Source organism: Pieris rapae, chromosome 11 (assembly GCF_905147795.1).
Source record: "Pieris rapae chromosome 11, ilPieRapa1.1, whole genome shotgun sequence".
NCBI classification, from domain to species: domain Eukaryota; kingdom Metazoa; phylum Arthropoda; class Insecta; order Lepidoptera; family Pieridae; genus Pieris; species Pieris rapae.
Genome location: NC_059519.1, coordinates 7,914,382 through 7,928,450, shown reverse-complemented (window position 1 = coordinate 7,928,450; position 14,069 = coordinate 7,914,382). Strand labels below are relative to the sequence as shown.

At 32.4% G+C, this 14,069-nt stretch overlaps 5 protein-coding genes across 7 annotated transcripts in view; 3 read left to right on the top strand and 2 right to left on the bottom strand.

Moving 5' to 3' along the window:
• LOC110994298 (myosin-I heavy chain) overlaps positions 1-4,783 on the top strand; it is a 75,096-nt gene extending 70,313 nt beyond the window's left edge. For both annotated transcript variants that reach the window (XM_045630027.1, XM_022260849.2), the window contains 4 exons: positions 261-396; positions 734-970; positions 1,598-1,801; positions 1,902-4,783. In XM_045630027.1, the coding sequence (XP_045485983.1) occupies positions 261-396; positions 734-970; positions 1,598-1,801; positions 1,902-2,003 (679 nt within the window). In that variant the 3' untranslated portion in view covers positions 2,004-4,783. The remainder of the gene's footprint in view (positions 1-260; positions 397-733; positions 971-1,597; positions 1,802-1,901) is intronic.
• LOC110994297 (DNA-directed RNA polymerase II subunit RPB7) lies at positions 4,765-7,369 on the bottom strand. Its single transcript, XM_022260848.2, has 6 exons — positions 7,222-7,369; positions 7,027-7,136; positions 6,626-6,785; positions 6,419-6,469; positions 6,048-6,185; positions 4,765-4,872 (listed from the first exon to the last, which is right to left on the bottom strand). Exons 1-6 carry the CDS (start codon positions 7,231-7,233, stop codon positions 4,822-4,824), a joined length of 522 nt encoding a protein of 173 aa, XP_022116540.1. The 5' UTR covers positions 7,234-7,369; the 3' UTR covers positions 4,765-4,821.
• A 940-nt stretch (positions 7,370-8,309) lies between these two features.
• Positions 8,310-10,659, top strand: LOC110994285 (ras-related protein Rab-8A). Of its 2 annotated transcripts, XM_022260830.2 has the most exons (6): positions 8,310-8,517; positions 8,776-8,836; positions 8,900-9,104; positions 9,195-9,335; positions 9,451-9,453; positions 10,447-10,659. In XM_022260830.2, the coding sequence occupies exons 1-6, from the start codon at positions 8,394-8,396 to the stop codon at positions 10,549-10,551; spliced, it is 639 nt and encodes a 212-aa protein (XP_022116522.1). In that variant the 5' UTR covers positions 8,310-8,393; the 3' UTR covers positions 10,552-10,659. The 2 variants fall into 2 exon arrangements, with proteins under 2 accessions (XP_022116522.1, XP_022116523.1); XM_022260831.2 differs by lacking the exon at positions 9,451-9,453 and having other exon boundaries at positions 8,313-8,517.
• Positions 10,660-11,065: 406 nt separating this feature from the next.
• LOC110994284 lies at positions 11,066-12,428 on the bottom strand. The gene is made up of 5 exons (XM_022260829.2): positions 12,253-12,428; positions 12,131-12,190; positions 11,884-12,057; positions 11,656-11,799; positions 11,066-11,585 (listed from the first exon to the last, which is right to left on the bottom strand). The coding sequence occupies exons 1-5, from the start codon at positions 12,322-12,324 to the stop codon at positions 11,223-11,225; spliced, it is 813 nt and encodes a 270-aa protein (XP_022116521.2). The 5' UTR covers positions 12,325-12,428; the 3' UTR covers positions 11,066-11,222.
• A 176-nt stretch (positions 12,429-12,604) lies between these two features.
• On the top strand, positions 12,605-13,956 carry LOC110994303 (protein SEC13 homolog). Its single transcript, XM_022260854.2, has 2 exons — positions 12,605-13,274; positions 13,488-13,956. The coding sequence occupies exons 1-2, from the start codon at positions 12,705-12,707 to the stop codon at positions 13,857-13,859; spliced, it is 942 nt and encodes a 313-aa protein (XP_022116546.1). The 5' UTR covers positions 12,605-12,704; the 3' UTR covers positions 13,860-13,956.
• Positions 13,957-14,069: the final 113 nt, after the last annotated feature.

Genomic DNA, 14,069 nt, shown 5'->3' with positions numbered 1-14,069 from the left:
AAGACAAAGATGTGGCTAATAAGCCAGCCTAGCTCCTTCTAGAAGCTCAGACGTTTCTTGGGCACCTCACAGGCTTACGGAGTGACCTCACTGCTGCGAGGATATTGTCAAAGGGAGCTACTCAAATATTCAGATATTTTTGTTAAGAGTATAAGAAACTATAACAGGATTCGACTTCTGCCTATGCATTTAAGAACTTCAATAGATTACCAATGATAATGACAACTAGTTTTCTGATAAACCTTTTTAAAATATTTTAGGCTAGTATTCAAGAAACGCCTGTTCCTTGGTGAACGGCCACTTCACAGTGCTTGTGGGGCGGAATTAGAGTTATTGTATTACCAACTGCTGCATGCTGTGAGACACGACCGCCTGCCCATTGAAACTGACGAAGCGGTATGTTATTTATATTTAACAAATCATGTGTTATAATTCTCAATAACATCTTCCGAAATCCTATTTCAAAACAAGAGTTCTTGTGCCTATAAAAACGATACATCAATTTTATTGGAAATTGAAACCAGCCTCGGTTTGTTTTCAGTTTACTAGAAGATGGTATATACAAACTATAAAATCATAAAATTTCTTTTACATTAATATAGTACCTTATAGTGTTTTTTTCGTGATTTATTGATTGAAGGTCGGAGAGTGTTTTGTGTTCTATGTGTTATTTGGGTATGTAGTCTTTATAAATAAAATAATAAGCCGTCTTCACTTGTTACCCAATAAACAGGTAATGGTAGCGGCACTCCACGCCCAAGTAGTGAAAGGCGAATGTTCTGGAGGAGAGGAATGTGCTGCGGCGGCAGTAGCGGTACTTCCAGCAAGATTGGCTCCAGGGTTACCAGCTCCGGCTGTGCGATTGCACCACCTGGCTTTGCGAGGAACTCCACCTCATGCAGCTATGCAAAGAGCTTTGACGTTGGCTGCTTCTTGGCCACTTGCTAGGGCCACGATATTTGATGTTATGGTGAGTAAATTTGTTAATTAAAAGAAACAAGTTTTGGAAATCTATATATATAAATGAATTGCTGTTCGTTAGTATTACTAAAACTCGAGATCGGCTGGACTGCTTTGGCTAATTTGGGTCTTGAATTATTTGTGGACATCCAAAGAAAAAGGATGGAAGAAAAATAAATAATAAGTTTTTAACAATGCTAAAAACAACAATTAAGTTTTCCAATAAAGTCCTTTTTTCTATTGTTTGTTCCTATCTTATTGAGACATCTCAAAGCTTGAAGTCTCTACTTAATAGCATACAAACTTTTTTTAAACTTAGACATCGGCTATGAAGCAAATCATATTTTGATGAGGCAAAGCGTGATTTACTATTACTGTCTGATACATATAACTATAGTATATCATGGCACAGGTATTTATCTATTTATATGACGTGCAATTTTTTGATTTAATGGTTATAATGTTATATAAATAAAGTTTACAAAATGTTCAATACCTTATACGAGTATATGATAGGGACCTTTAAGAAGTCACCATCATAATATCAGAAAAAATATGTTTAATTACTCTTTTACCTTATCATTAACACGTATGAATTAAACTTCTTATTGAGCGTATTAAATTTATCAAATTCCAGCAATCATTTACATCGAACTGGCCTCGAGCCCTTTGGCTAGCGGTAGATGCACGTGGGTTGACATTATTGCGACGAGGGTCTCGTGCTGCGTTGGTCTCTCACGACCATGACCAGTTACTGGCTGTGTCACCAGCTCCAAGGGCTCTATTACTCGTCACAAGGGCTGACAAGAAACACGCCAAGCTGGTGCTTTCTACAGACCAGGTACATAGTATATTTATTTACTACAGTCATCCATAAATCTGGGAGGTTTTTGAAGTTTTTTCTGTTTGTAATCGTTTGATAATGAAATTGCTCTTTCTAGGCATACCAGATCGCTACACTGATAAAGGACTACATAGAGGCAGTACGGGGCCCCGTGTGCCCCGCGGTGCCACAGCCAGGAGGCGCTCCACCCGCATCCTGACATCCGCACGCCTAGTGCCATTGCTTCCACGTCAGCCACTGAGCTACGGCCGGTGACGGCTACACGGTGTGACAGGGATTGACGACCGTACCTTACTTTGGCATTGCTGGAAAATACTTAATTTGCTGGGAAATACCTGATTTGCTGGAAAATACTTGATTTCTTGGAAAATACTTGATTTGTTGGAAAATACTTGATTTGCTGGAAAATACTTGATTTGTTGGAAAATACTTGATTTGCTGGAAAATACTTTCTTTGCTGAAAAATTCTTATTGTGGGTAAATAATTTGCTGGATTAGTGATACGATTGAAGACACGAGTTTGTCACGTGTTTAATCTGTTCGATTAAACTCTCCTTCCTTATTCATTAACTTAAAGCCCCAATTTATATTGAATGTTATGTCCTTATCATATTTATGTCAAAATAAATATATAAGTCTAGTTGGGGCTTTACGTTAATGAAAAAGACCGTATTTTTACGAAGCTAACACACACAATAGCTGTGTCTTTATGAGTTTCGAGGTAACAAATTTCATTTGTTTTCGGAATTTCGCTTCGGATTTTTGAGAACAAATTAGGTATCATATGCTTAGTAGTAGCACTAAACTTTGTAGCTGTTGTAGAAATACAATTTCTAAATTCTTTGCCTTTATCGCTACTTACTTTTCTCTCATATTATAGCTTTTTGAATAACTTCCTCCCATTTTCCTTACTATCGTCTCTTAATTACAACTTTTAAATCTCATTTTTACAGTAACTATGAAGTTTAGCCGTTAGGTAATTGTTATGTAAATCGACATCATGGTGGAATTTACTACTCTACCTTTTAATAATTTTAGTGTGCCTAGATAATTTTGTATTAGCGCATTTTATTGTAGATTTAATTTACGGTCGTGAAGTAAATGTTTGTATAGTCTTTTAAACTAATTTTACGCTAGATATATTTAAACATGCTAGTCTTTGTATTGATTAGTTAGTAAAATCTCACCTTTGTTCCATTTACTTCAAAGATTTGACAGGTCAAGATTGACATTCGTAGCCAGATGACGGGGAAGCAAAAGCGCGGGCAACCTGAATCCATAGATTATTCCTCTCTCCTCACGTCGTTACATGTGAATTACAGTGTAATGAACTACATAAATTATATCAGTATTACTAATAAAATGTTTTATGTGAACAGTTTAATCATATTGTTAAGAATTGGGTGTTAGATAGTATACAAATCTTATTCCCCTTTTAGTCTGTGCTTAACTGTCTAGATGTTGCTATCGATTTTTGGATCTAATACGATTAGAATAGCGCGGAACAATCTTATCTTAGGCGAGGTGTCTTTATCTTGAATCGCTAATACATTTAATATCGAAACTACAAGGCTGTTGAATGCACTCAATTATATACTCCAACGTCGATAGGTCCCTATAGAGCTAGAACACACCCTAAATCTCATAATATTACTTAATTTGATGAATAATAATCTCTGTAGATGAATATATAGTTACTACATCCTAATCGTAAGAAATCATATCAGCTAATTCCTACTGTTAACCCTCCTTTGCTTCGGTGAACTTTCCTGTACTGTTGAGTACGTAGTATAGTATATTATCTGTTTTCGATTGCGAATAATTTTATTCTGATGTCTTATTTTGTGCCTTGTAAGTTGTAACGCAATGTCGCTGACCGGCCAAAATTTAATCAAAATTAAAATGTAGCTAGTGTAAAATGTTAAAGAAACAAAGCTTTTTTGGCGTCAATTACTCTAAATCAAAGTGATTTGTTATTTACTCGCCGTCAGCGCATTTGCATATAATCAGTGAGCCTGCTGCAAATAAATTAAAATTGTTCCAAATATATCTTCTATCTTGCATATTATGACACTATATTGCACAATGTTATGTCTCAATATTTTATGATAAAATATATAAATAGTAGATATTAAAAGTAAAGCAAATCATGCTTCTGTAATGTTAATTGTCTGTTTATTTTGATTTAGGCCTATTTGGTGCTTAGATATCATTAAGATTGAGTTTTTGATCTCATATTGAGTATTATTTATTGTCATATCATGAATATGGTCAATAATATTTTTTTTATTTATTTTGATAATTTGTATATAATTGATAAACCAAAGACTTTGATCCCTTTGGATAGATTTTTGTTTGACAATATACATTTTTAGTTATTTTTTAAGAATATGTATATAGAGATAGACTAACTGTTAGGATTACTGACATAATTGGATAAAATATATTAAAATTTGACAAAATATGAACATTATTATACTCATGTTAAAGCAATGAGAATAGAATTAAATGTTATTGTACTGAAATGACATAATATTGCTATAAATATTTAACTAAAAATCTTGGGAATACTTATTTAGTCGCAAATAAAATCTTTCAAGAAATATCTAGCCGTCAATACCAGTAGGGTTGTAGGCATTAATGAACATCATGTATTCAAAATATTTCATGAATTAAGTTTGATTTGTTAAAAAAGGCAGTTTTATAAATGAATGTTTCTATAATGTGGCAATGCTCATAGCATATATTCTTCCAACAGGACTGTCATACTTCCTTTATCATAGATCAATATTTTCAAAATGATTTGGTTAACAAGTGTATGTTATGTGTAGATTTAAGATATTTATGAACAATAAAACTGAAGCACCATAATACTGCCCAAATAGACTGATTATGTCCAAATATTTTCTCTTTTGATGATTTTTGTGTTAACTAAATGTCCCAACTAATTAAATGCCAAATAAATGAAACAATAAAGTTTGAAGTCTTTTATTTTTATTAATTCTTATAAAATATAATTATTGTGTCACTAAACCTAGATAGTCATCCATCAAGGTGCCAATTGCAAACTGTAAAAAAAACAATATGCTTGTTATTTTGCTTTTAAGAAGAAAGAAGAGCATAAATCATGAGATGTAGATCATTTTGCATTGAATTTGGTACCATTGACATTATTTTTTATTAATGATAATAATGGAACAAAATTCATTTATTAGGCCATTGGATTAAACTAAAATTAAATTTTCAGAAACATTTAATTAAAAATCAATTCATAATTCTATACAATGGAGAAGACCACTTTAAACTTTTCCATTAGAGAGCGCTGACTGTTTGTTCCATTAAGTTGAACGTCACAAAATCTCCTTGCTTTTTATAGCGTTTTTTTACGAATCCGAACCATTTTTTGGTTAAAACATGATCTTCAACATTTATTCTACTTGGAAAATTGCAGGTGTAAAGAAGAGGTGCTTCGCGGCAGGGAAAGACAGCGGAATTTGGTTATTTTTAGTGAGTTTATAATTAGTTTGTCATCCGTCCCCAGCTTCTAACAAACTTGATTACTAGGATACCATTATGCACAAAAATAACTCCGACAATTCCTTACAATTACCTACTAAAAAGTATTACAAAGAGATAAAAAAAACCTCACTGAAGTATCATACATAAATCATTCCTAACATCTGTTTAACAGATTGGAGCCCTAGGACACTAATTTCTGTAAATTCAGTACGAAAATTATTTGAAAATAAATATAAATGGCATTATACAAAAATGTTCATGTGAATGTGCTGTATGAAATTAAAATTAACTCTTCTCAATGCTCTTTCCCATTTTCTTCTTAGGGTAGGATTAAAAGGGTATTTATTTTATATTTGGCCTATAAATGGCCTATTTCTTTCTGTTCAAAAGCCAACCAACGCATTTAATAATAAAACATACAAAATCGCTATAGAGTTGGTCAGCCTCCCAGCTCCCTGTAACAAACATTTGGCACCCTCTACTAGGAACTATTTGACAGTAATCTTCCCCATTATCCAATTTCTTTAATATGTATTATAAATTTTATGTATAGCAAATAGATGGCTAATTTATTTTAGAAATTTAGTGGTTTTTATGTATTGGTATTATTAAGTTTGAGGTTTCTCAAGCCAACTTTTCATAATAACTTGCTTTTAATTTAGATATTAAGCACAAAGTGTGATTGATGATGAAGATGTGGTTTCTTGTTATAGAGATTACTTACAATGCCAGTTGCATCAACTCTAGTTCCAACAATTTTTAATCTGATAACATCTTCTTCTTGAATTACATTATCTTCTTGTTTACTTTTGTAGCATGGTGGGTTGACATTTGGACAAAATTCCATGTCAGCAGGGATTGACTAAAATATATATAGATAATTAAAGAATAATAAAAAAATAGTAATTTTTATATCAATTATTCCTAAAAAGAAAATATTCTGTGCTGCTAGGAGATACTTTTAGAGATTACGTCCTACAATCATTAATCATGAATTTTTTCATTTCAACTTCCATGGCAAGATGGGTAATTGCATATCTTGGAAAAGAAATACAAAAACAATTACTAAAAGAATAAAGTTTTCAACTAACTTACATGGTGGGAAATAAAGCAGCTTAGTGGGCCAATCTGAGCAAACATCCCCACCTAAAAAGATTAAATATAAAATGATTATTTCAGATAGGAAAGCACACTGGATAACTTTTATTTAAGTAAAGCTTTTGAGTTAATACTCCTTACCAGTTGAATAAGAATTTTTGGAGAATTTGATCTGTTTTGAAATATAAAGCTTTTTCTTATTACCTTATTCACTTGTGTTACAATAGCATCAAGTACTTCTCCTTTGAAAGGTCTGAAGACAATTGCCTTATACTTTACAGGATATACAACAAATCCTTGGCCAGGCTGAATAAGTCCTGCCCCAATGCTATCTATTGTTGTCACTGCTATTACAAACCCATACCTATAAGTATGAAGAATGTAAAGTTTTCATGTGCACAAATAATTCAAACAAAACTATAGAACCAAATTATTAGTGGACTCAATAAACCAATTTATAGATATATATTATAATTAGACTATGTTATCAGTAGAGTGGCTATTAATTTATTAAACTGTCTGATATTTTTTTTACTTTAAGGAATTGCAAGGTAAAATATTTATTTTAGATAACCTCCAAGTAACCAGTATTCAGTAGTACCTACTTTCCGGTACATGTCCCCTCAACTTCAGTATAAAGCTTCTGCTTAACGGTATCTAATAATTGTGGCCCGAAGTATCGAGGGTGTAATAATATTTCGTGTTCTAATGATATCTGAAAACAACAAATATGTATACATACAAATAAAATAAAAAATGGACAGTTAACAAATTTTTCGGGTTTGGTCCAAAAGACTTACGTGATAAAACATCTTGTTATATTTTATAAAACACACATAATTATACTTTTAACATTAAAAGTTAAAAAAGTTGTGGTAAAAAATAATAAACAACTCTAACAAGCGGTTTTGACTTTTGGCCAAGCACTGTCCACAGATGAGTAAATTATTTTTCATTTTGACAATAACTACATGTACGTTTATCTGGATATTAAAATGTGTACAAATAATAGCTTTAAAGAAATACCGTACTTTTCTACGATGTTACCACGGCAACTTCTTGTATGCTCTTGTATACATACTTCACAGAATTTAATATATACTACTTTTTTGCCGTGTACAATATAAATATGGATGGATTTTAAATAATTATATTCTCCAAGTAATTAATGCATAATTTGTTTCTGCTAGATATGTCCTACTAGATATCACTACCTAAGTACAAAACTATAATTTAGATACATAATAATTATTTATGTTTAGATGGAACAGGTGTTCCATTCCTTCTTTTAACTGTCCTTTTTTCCTAGTCCTTTTTTTAGTCCTTTTTTTAACTGAAATGAAAAGCTTTTTTTAACGGAAGATAATATCACCGCACATCTGACACCGGACAAGATATCTACACCTGTAGATATCTTGTCCTTTTTTTTAACTTCTACCTAGTTTATAAGAAGTACTATAATTAACTAATACGAGTTATATGTCTGGATCATTAACTAGAGTAATTTGCATATAATATCTATATTGTAAAGGTAAAGAGTTTGTTTGTATAAATTGTTAAACGCCCTAATCTCATGAATTGATTTTTATATTGATTAATAATAATAAAACGATTCTTTAGTTCCGATACGATTCCGAGTCCATTCATCGAAAAGGCAAAGAAAAAGGCGAGAAAGAAATTACCAATATGGCAAAAGATTATTCCTTTTTTGGCAACTTCCGTTGTGGATCGCAAACGTTGAAAATTACGTAATAATTATTACCAAATTGTTCGTAGAGTTTTATATTTTATAAATAGTATTGACTGTTTTAAATTTACATTACCCACCTATTCTGTGCACTTTATAAGCGAGTAAATATAATAATGTACTCTGTGAAAAGCGCGACCTACGTTTCAGCGTTAAGCGATTAGCGATTAATCAAAAATGCCAAATGAATGGCCGTGTATTCTGTAATTCAGATTGTTGTAAAAAATGGCAAAAACTTACGACTATTTATTTAAATTGCTGTTAATAGGCGATTCTGGAGTGGGGAAAACATCTATTTTGTTTAGATTTTCAGAGGATGCCTTTAATATATCATTTATATCAACTATTGGTGAGTAATATTGTCTTTGTACTAAAGGTTATTGTCAAAAATCTTGTATTTTTTATACGTAATTACCATCGATAGAATTTTTTTGTTATCTTTTTTTATAAAAGATTCCACATTAATTCGTAAGACAAGAAAAAGGGCGCGGTTAGTTGATGAAAAGAAGCCCTTATCGAATTAATTGAATGGACTGTTTATGACATCATACACTCTAATTTTAATTAGTTCACTCTAGTGTTTAACAACGATTGTGGTCTCTTTCAGGCATTGACTTCAAGATACGAACAATAGACCTCGACGGCAAAAAAGTTAAATTACAAATATGGTGAGTATATTTAGCTGTGCTTTGTATCAGATAATGTTTGTGTTACATTCGTTTTCACTTTAGGGACACAGCGGGTCAAGAAAGATTTCGTACTATAACAACAGCCTACTATCGAGGTTCTATGGGAATAATGCTTGTTTATGATGTAACCAATGAAAAAAGCTTTGAAAACATTAAGAATTGGATAAGGAATATTGAAGAGAATGCTAGTGCTGATGTTGAGAAAATGATTCTTGGTAACAAATGTGACCTAGACGCTAAGAGACAGGTATTCTTAAAATTTAGTACTAATATGTTCATGATACTATTTGTTTTTTGTGTCTATATTTTCTTTTTAACCTTTATTTAATTATTACAGGTATCAAAAGAAAGAGGTGAACAATTAGCAGTAGAGTATCAAATCAAATTTGTAGAAACATCTGCCAAGGATTCTTTAAATGTTGAATATGCGTTTTATACACTAGCAAGAGATATCAAAGCTAAGATGGAGAAGAAACAGGTAATATTATATTATGAAATAATATTATTTTATTATATTTTATAGATATATTTAGACATGCAATATATAATCAAAAATAATTTTTTCTTGTTACATGACTGATATATGGGCTCAGAAGGTACTAAGTGTTGTGATATTGTGTATTATTAATAGCTTTCGTTTTTGGCCTAACAGGAAGTTTAAAAACAGTAGTCATTTATTTTCACTCATCTTTTACCTTATTTAATTAAATTTTACATGTCTACATAACAACATACAGTTAACATAATTACAGTTCTTCCTTGACTAAATAGTCACAAGGAAGAATTTTATTTATTGTATAATAATTTCCTATTCAATAACTATTAACTATAATATTAGTTATTTGATGCTGTGGCTTTACTTACATTATTTCACTGATAGTGTAGTTGATTATTGAAAGTTAATATTTGATGTTGTTTGTTTTTATTCTTAAAAATTTATTTATTATTATTTAATTAAAAACTACTAAAAGATTTATTTTTATTAGGAGTTACTTAGTGTTTTTTACATATGTAGTTTAAAAAAAATGATTATATACCTTTAAGATCTAGAGTCTATATAGATTAGTAAAATTTAGTATTCTACTTGGAAAAATATAGAGCATATAGTAACATCCATGAATAAGTGGAACTAATTAATGCTAAGGACTCAAGAAAGCGGTTTGCACCTGAGCGCGCCGCGTTGGCGGTTTGAAGTTTTATTTTCAAAACTGACGAGAACGGAGTTTTAAGCGGCTACGCAGCCGCCGCGGTTGCGATTATCGCCCGAAATCTTGGCGGTTGATTATCGCAATACGGATATTGCCCGCCAACCGATCGCAGAGCGCGCGGGAGCAACCCGCCGCGGCTGTGGTACCGCAACTGCGCTTGCCTGTACAACATGACCGCCGGTCCACTGGGACCCGCAAACAATGGCACACGCCGCGGGCGTAAACGCGTCGTGAAATGTGATTTAATTTTTTACATATTTATCTGTATTCTGCAAAGGATGCAGGTCCGCGCGGGCGCGGTCCAAACCGCTTCGTGAGTCCTTAGCGTAAGAGTTATGTTTTTGTAATAAAATGGTTATACCATATATGTAAATTGTCCAGGAGGCGAGTAACCCACCAGGAGCCCGTGGAGGCACACACCAATTGAAGTCCAATGACCAACAGCGCAAACCGCCCTCATGGTTGTCTCGCTGTTCCATCCTCTGACAATGCAGTCTCTTACAACAACTGCGCCAATTTCTCCTGTACTAAGTGAATTTGGGCCAAACACCCCAACACTATTTTTCGACCTACGTTTTTAACTGGTGCAACTCTGCATTGAGTCAAGACTTGCTTTTGTATTTTTATATCCATATAATATCATTTTCTTCAGGTGTTAAATTGTGGATATTCATTTGCAATGTCAACTAGAAAGTAGTTAGAAGGGGACACATTTCTCACCATATTTTGCTCCTATTTTAAACAGTATTTTTTATAAATAAATTGTTTTTGACATTTTAAGTCTTAAAATTACTGGGGTTATGTTCACATGGACATGGTTTAATAGAAATTATTTCAATAGATTATTAGCCGTATATTTCTTTTGCTATATTAATTAAGATATATATTTTAATGTAATATATACCACATATTTAATTTGAATAAACAGTGCTTTTATAAATGGATTTATTTATTTCAAATCTCAGTATTAAAAACTTCAATAATAATGAAACAGTTTAGATTATAGAAGTAGTAACTTTATTTTCAACAATTATATACAGAATAGAATTTGTTAGTTCACTAAACATGAGTAATAGAAGACAAAGTGACCAAAAAATTATAAATTTCATAACACAATTGGTACTGTCATAATTTTGAATACATTAAAGTAAATTGCCTTATGTTGCCTGCACTGGCTTAGTATTAGATTTGAAAGGTCTAAGGGAAATTTTTTTTACTCCTACAAAGGTACCTTTTAATATGAAAATTAAAATTTCCATGATTTTCCTTGAAGACATCACCATTAGTTCTTTACTCAATGTTGACCCTTTCCTCCAATATGCAACATAGCTGGGAATGGGTGGTAACTTATCTGACCAAATACCATTTCTAAGACTTTTTGCTTTATTTTCAGCATTAAGTAACACTGGTGCTAATTTAGATTCCATACTATTTTTCTTAATGCCTTGTGGAAGTAAAGCTTTAGCAAACCCAAGTTCAATAAGTTTCTGTCCTATATCTAAGGTTTCTTCTGATTTAGTCTGAAAAAATGAGATTTTTCATAGTAAACTCAATAGTAGTTGTAATATAATTCAGCATTTTTATATTTACCTTTGGTTGTGGTAGATGCAAAAGTACTGTTGAAACCAATTCATCTTTGTCACAGGTCATGGGCTTTAAAGTAACCTTCTGGCCTTTTGCAACACAATCTAGCCAATTAACAGCATTTGGGCTGACTATATCAACACCCCATAACTGCAAATTTAAATATTTTATTAATGGTAACTGGCCATTTAGTTATTGTTTATTTGCAAATAGTTTACTCTCCATGTGTATTACCTTAACTGGTAGAGGAGGTTTGCTGGAATGCCATAATGGTATGTAAATTGGTGCCTTGTGATTGACTAACACCCTCACTGGTGAGTGTTTTACTCCAACATACACACCTCTAAGTGGTTCATGTTGTTTTATAAAATGCTCTGGAATTTTAGATGCTTTCGAAAACTTGCTAACCTGGATGTAAATACACAAGTTTAATATTATGTAATATTTTACTATTTCACAGCATTTGGTTTATTTCATTTACCGGACGGACTTTGTGTATCGCAAGCGCTAAGCCTGCAGTAGCCAAGCTGTACACGGCAATCTAAAAAAAAACAAACTGTCAGAACCATATCTTTATTATAATCGCAAAACTACAATACATACATTTACACCGCGATAATCCTTATTTAATAAGCCCTCCATAATAAAGAACAATCCACCTTCCATTTCAGACATTTTGTGAAAATAAATATGAAATTTACATAGTATTTGAATTGTTATCTCATCAATGTTTTCGGGTTCCTAAGACTCTTATTTCTATTTTCTCATTGGGGGTTATTTTAAGTTTCACTTTTAAAATTTTAATCAGTATCGTCAATGTCAAAAGATATACTGTCATCTCGTCATTATAGAGTAAAATTTTCTGAGAAGTTGCCAGTATTTAAAATTTCTTATTATATTTATCACTCTGTGATTTTAATGCCCACTTCTTCCACGTCAACTGTTTTGACAATTTGACCGTTTATTTGGCGTAATGTATCCTGAAAAGATATCCTACGACAACATTTTAACGTTGTAAATTTTATTTTTTACTTCATAAAGTAAACATCGAAAACATGTTGAGTGTTCTAAATACAATTGATACAGGTCACGAGGATATGATTCACGATGCAGAGCTAGATTATTACGGCCTCCGACTGGCGACATGTTCTTCAGATAACTCCGTAAAAGTTTACGACATCAAAAGCGGAACTCAGACTCTTGCAGCTGATCTAAAGGGACACTTTGGTCCAGTATGGCAAGTAGCGTGGGCGCATCCGAAGTATGGAAATCTATTGGCGTCATGTTCGTATGATAGGAAAGTTATTATTTGGAAGGAAGCTGGAGAATGGGCCAAATTATATGAATACACCGGTCACGAGAGTTCTGTCAACTCAGTAGCTTGGGCCCCAGCTGATTACGGTTTAATATTAGCATGTTGTAGTTCGGACGGGTCCATGTCCATTATTACATATAATCAAGATACAGGAAATTGGGATGTAAAAAAAATATCTGGTGCTCATGCAATTGGAGTAAACTCAATAAGCTGGTGTCCAGCCATATCTGCTGATTTGAGTCTTGATCCCCTTACTAACAAAGATGCTCCAAAGAGATTAGTATCCGGTGGATGTGATAATTTAATAAAGGTTTGTATATTGTTAGTTAAACATGTAAAGAGGAGAAAATCTAAATTTTCTAAAAAATATTGAAAATTTACAACCTTATTAATTTATAACTAATTTATTAATGTAGTACTTAGCCTTTAAGTACCCTTAGAGTTCAATAAATTTTTAATAGGATAAAAAGTAGTCAATTATGATCTATTTCAATTCATCAATTCATGGTGGCCCATGTTATAGATATGGAGAGAACAAGGAGATCAATGGGTAGAAGAGAATCGCCTGGAAATGCATATGGACTGGGTAAGAGATGTTGCCTGGGCACCTTCTCTAGGATTACAAAAATCAATGATTGCCAGCTGTTCCCAAGATAAAAGAGTTGTTATTTGGACAAGTGATGATAATGTATCCTGGACACCTACTATTTTAAATACATTTGATGATGTTGTTTGGAGTGTCAGTTGGTCTCTTACTGGCAATATCTTGGCAGTATCAGGTGGTGATAATAAAGTTAGCTTATGGAGGGAAAGTGCAGATGGTCAGTGGCAATGTATTAGTGAAGTAGCAAAAGGTTTAGGGCCGACATCCAATGATGAAAGAAGCACTCTGTAATTCATTGAAGAACTCGTTTTAATACTGTAATCATTGTTTGATTAAATTGAGTACTTGTAATCTTTAACATTTTCAATAAATTGTTTGTAATTGTATATTTTTATTGTTTTTATAAATCTTAAATGAGCCAATAGTCATGGGTAATAAACTCCCTAAGGCGCTGTCCTTCAATTACTGAATTGTTTTAAAAATAAATGAAATTATTTCTTC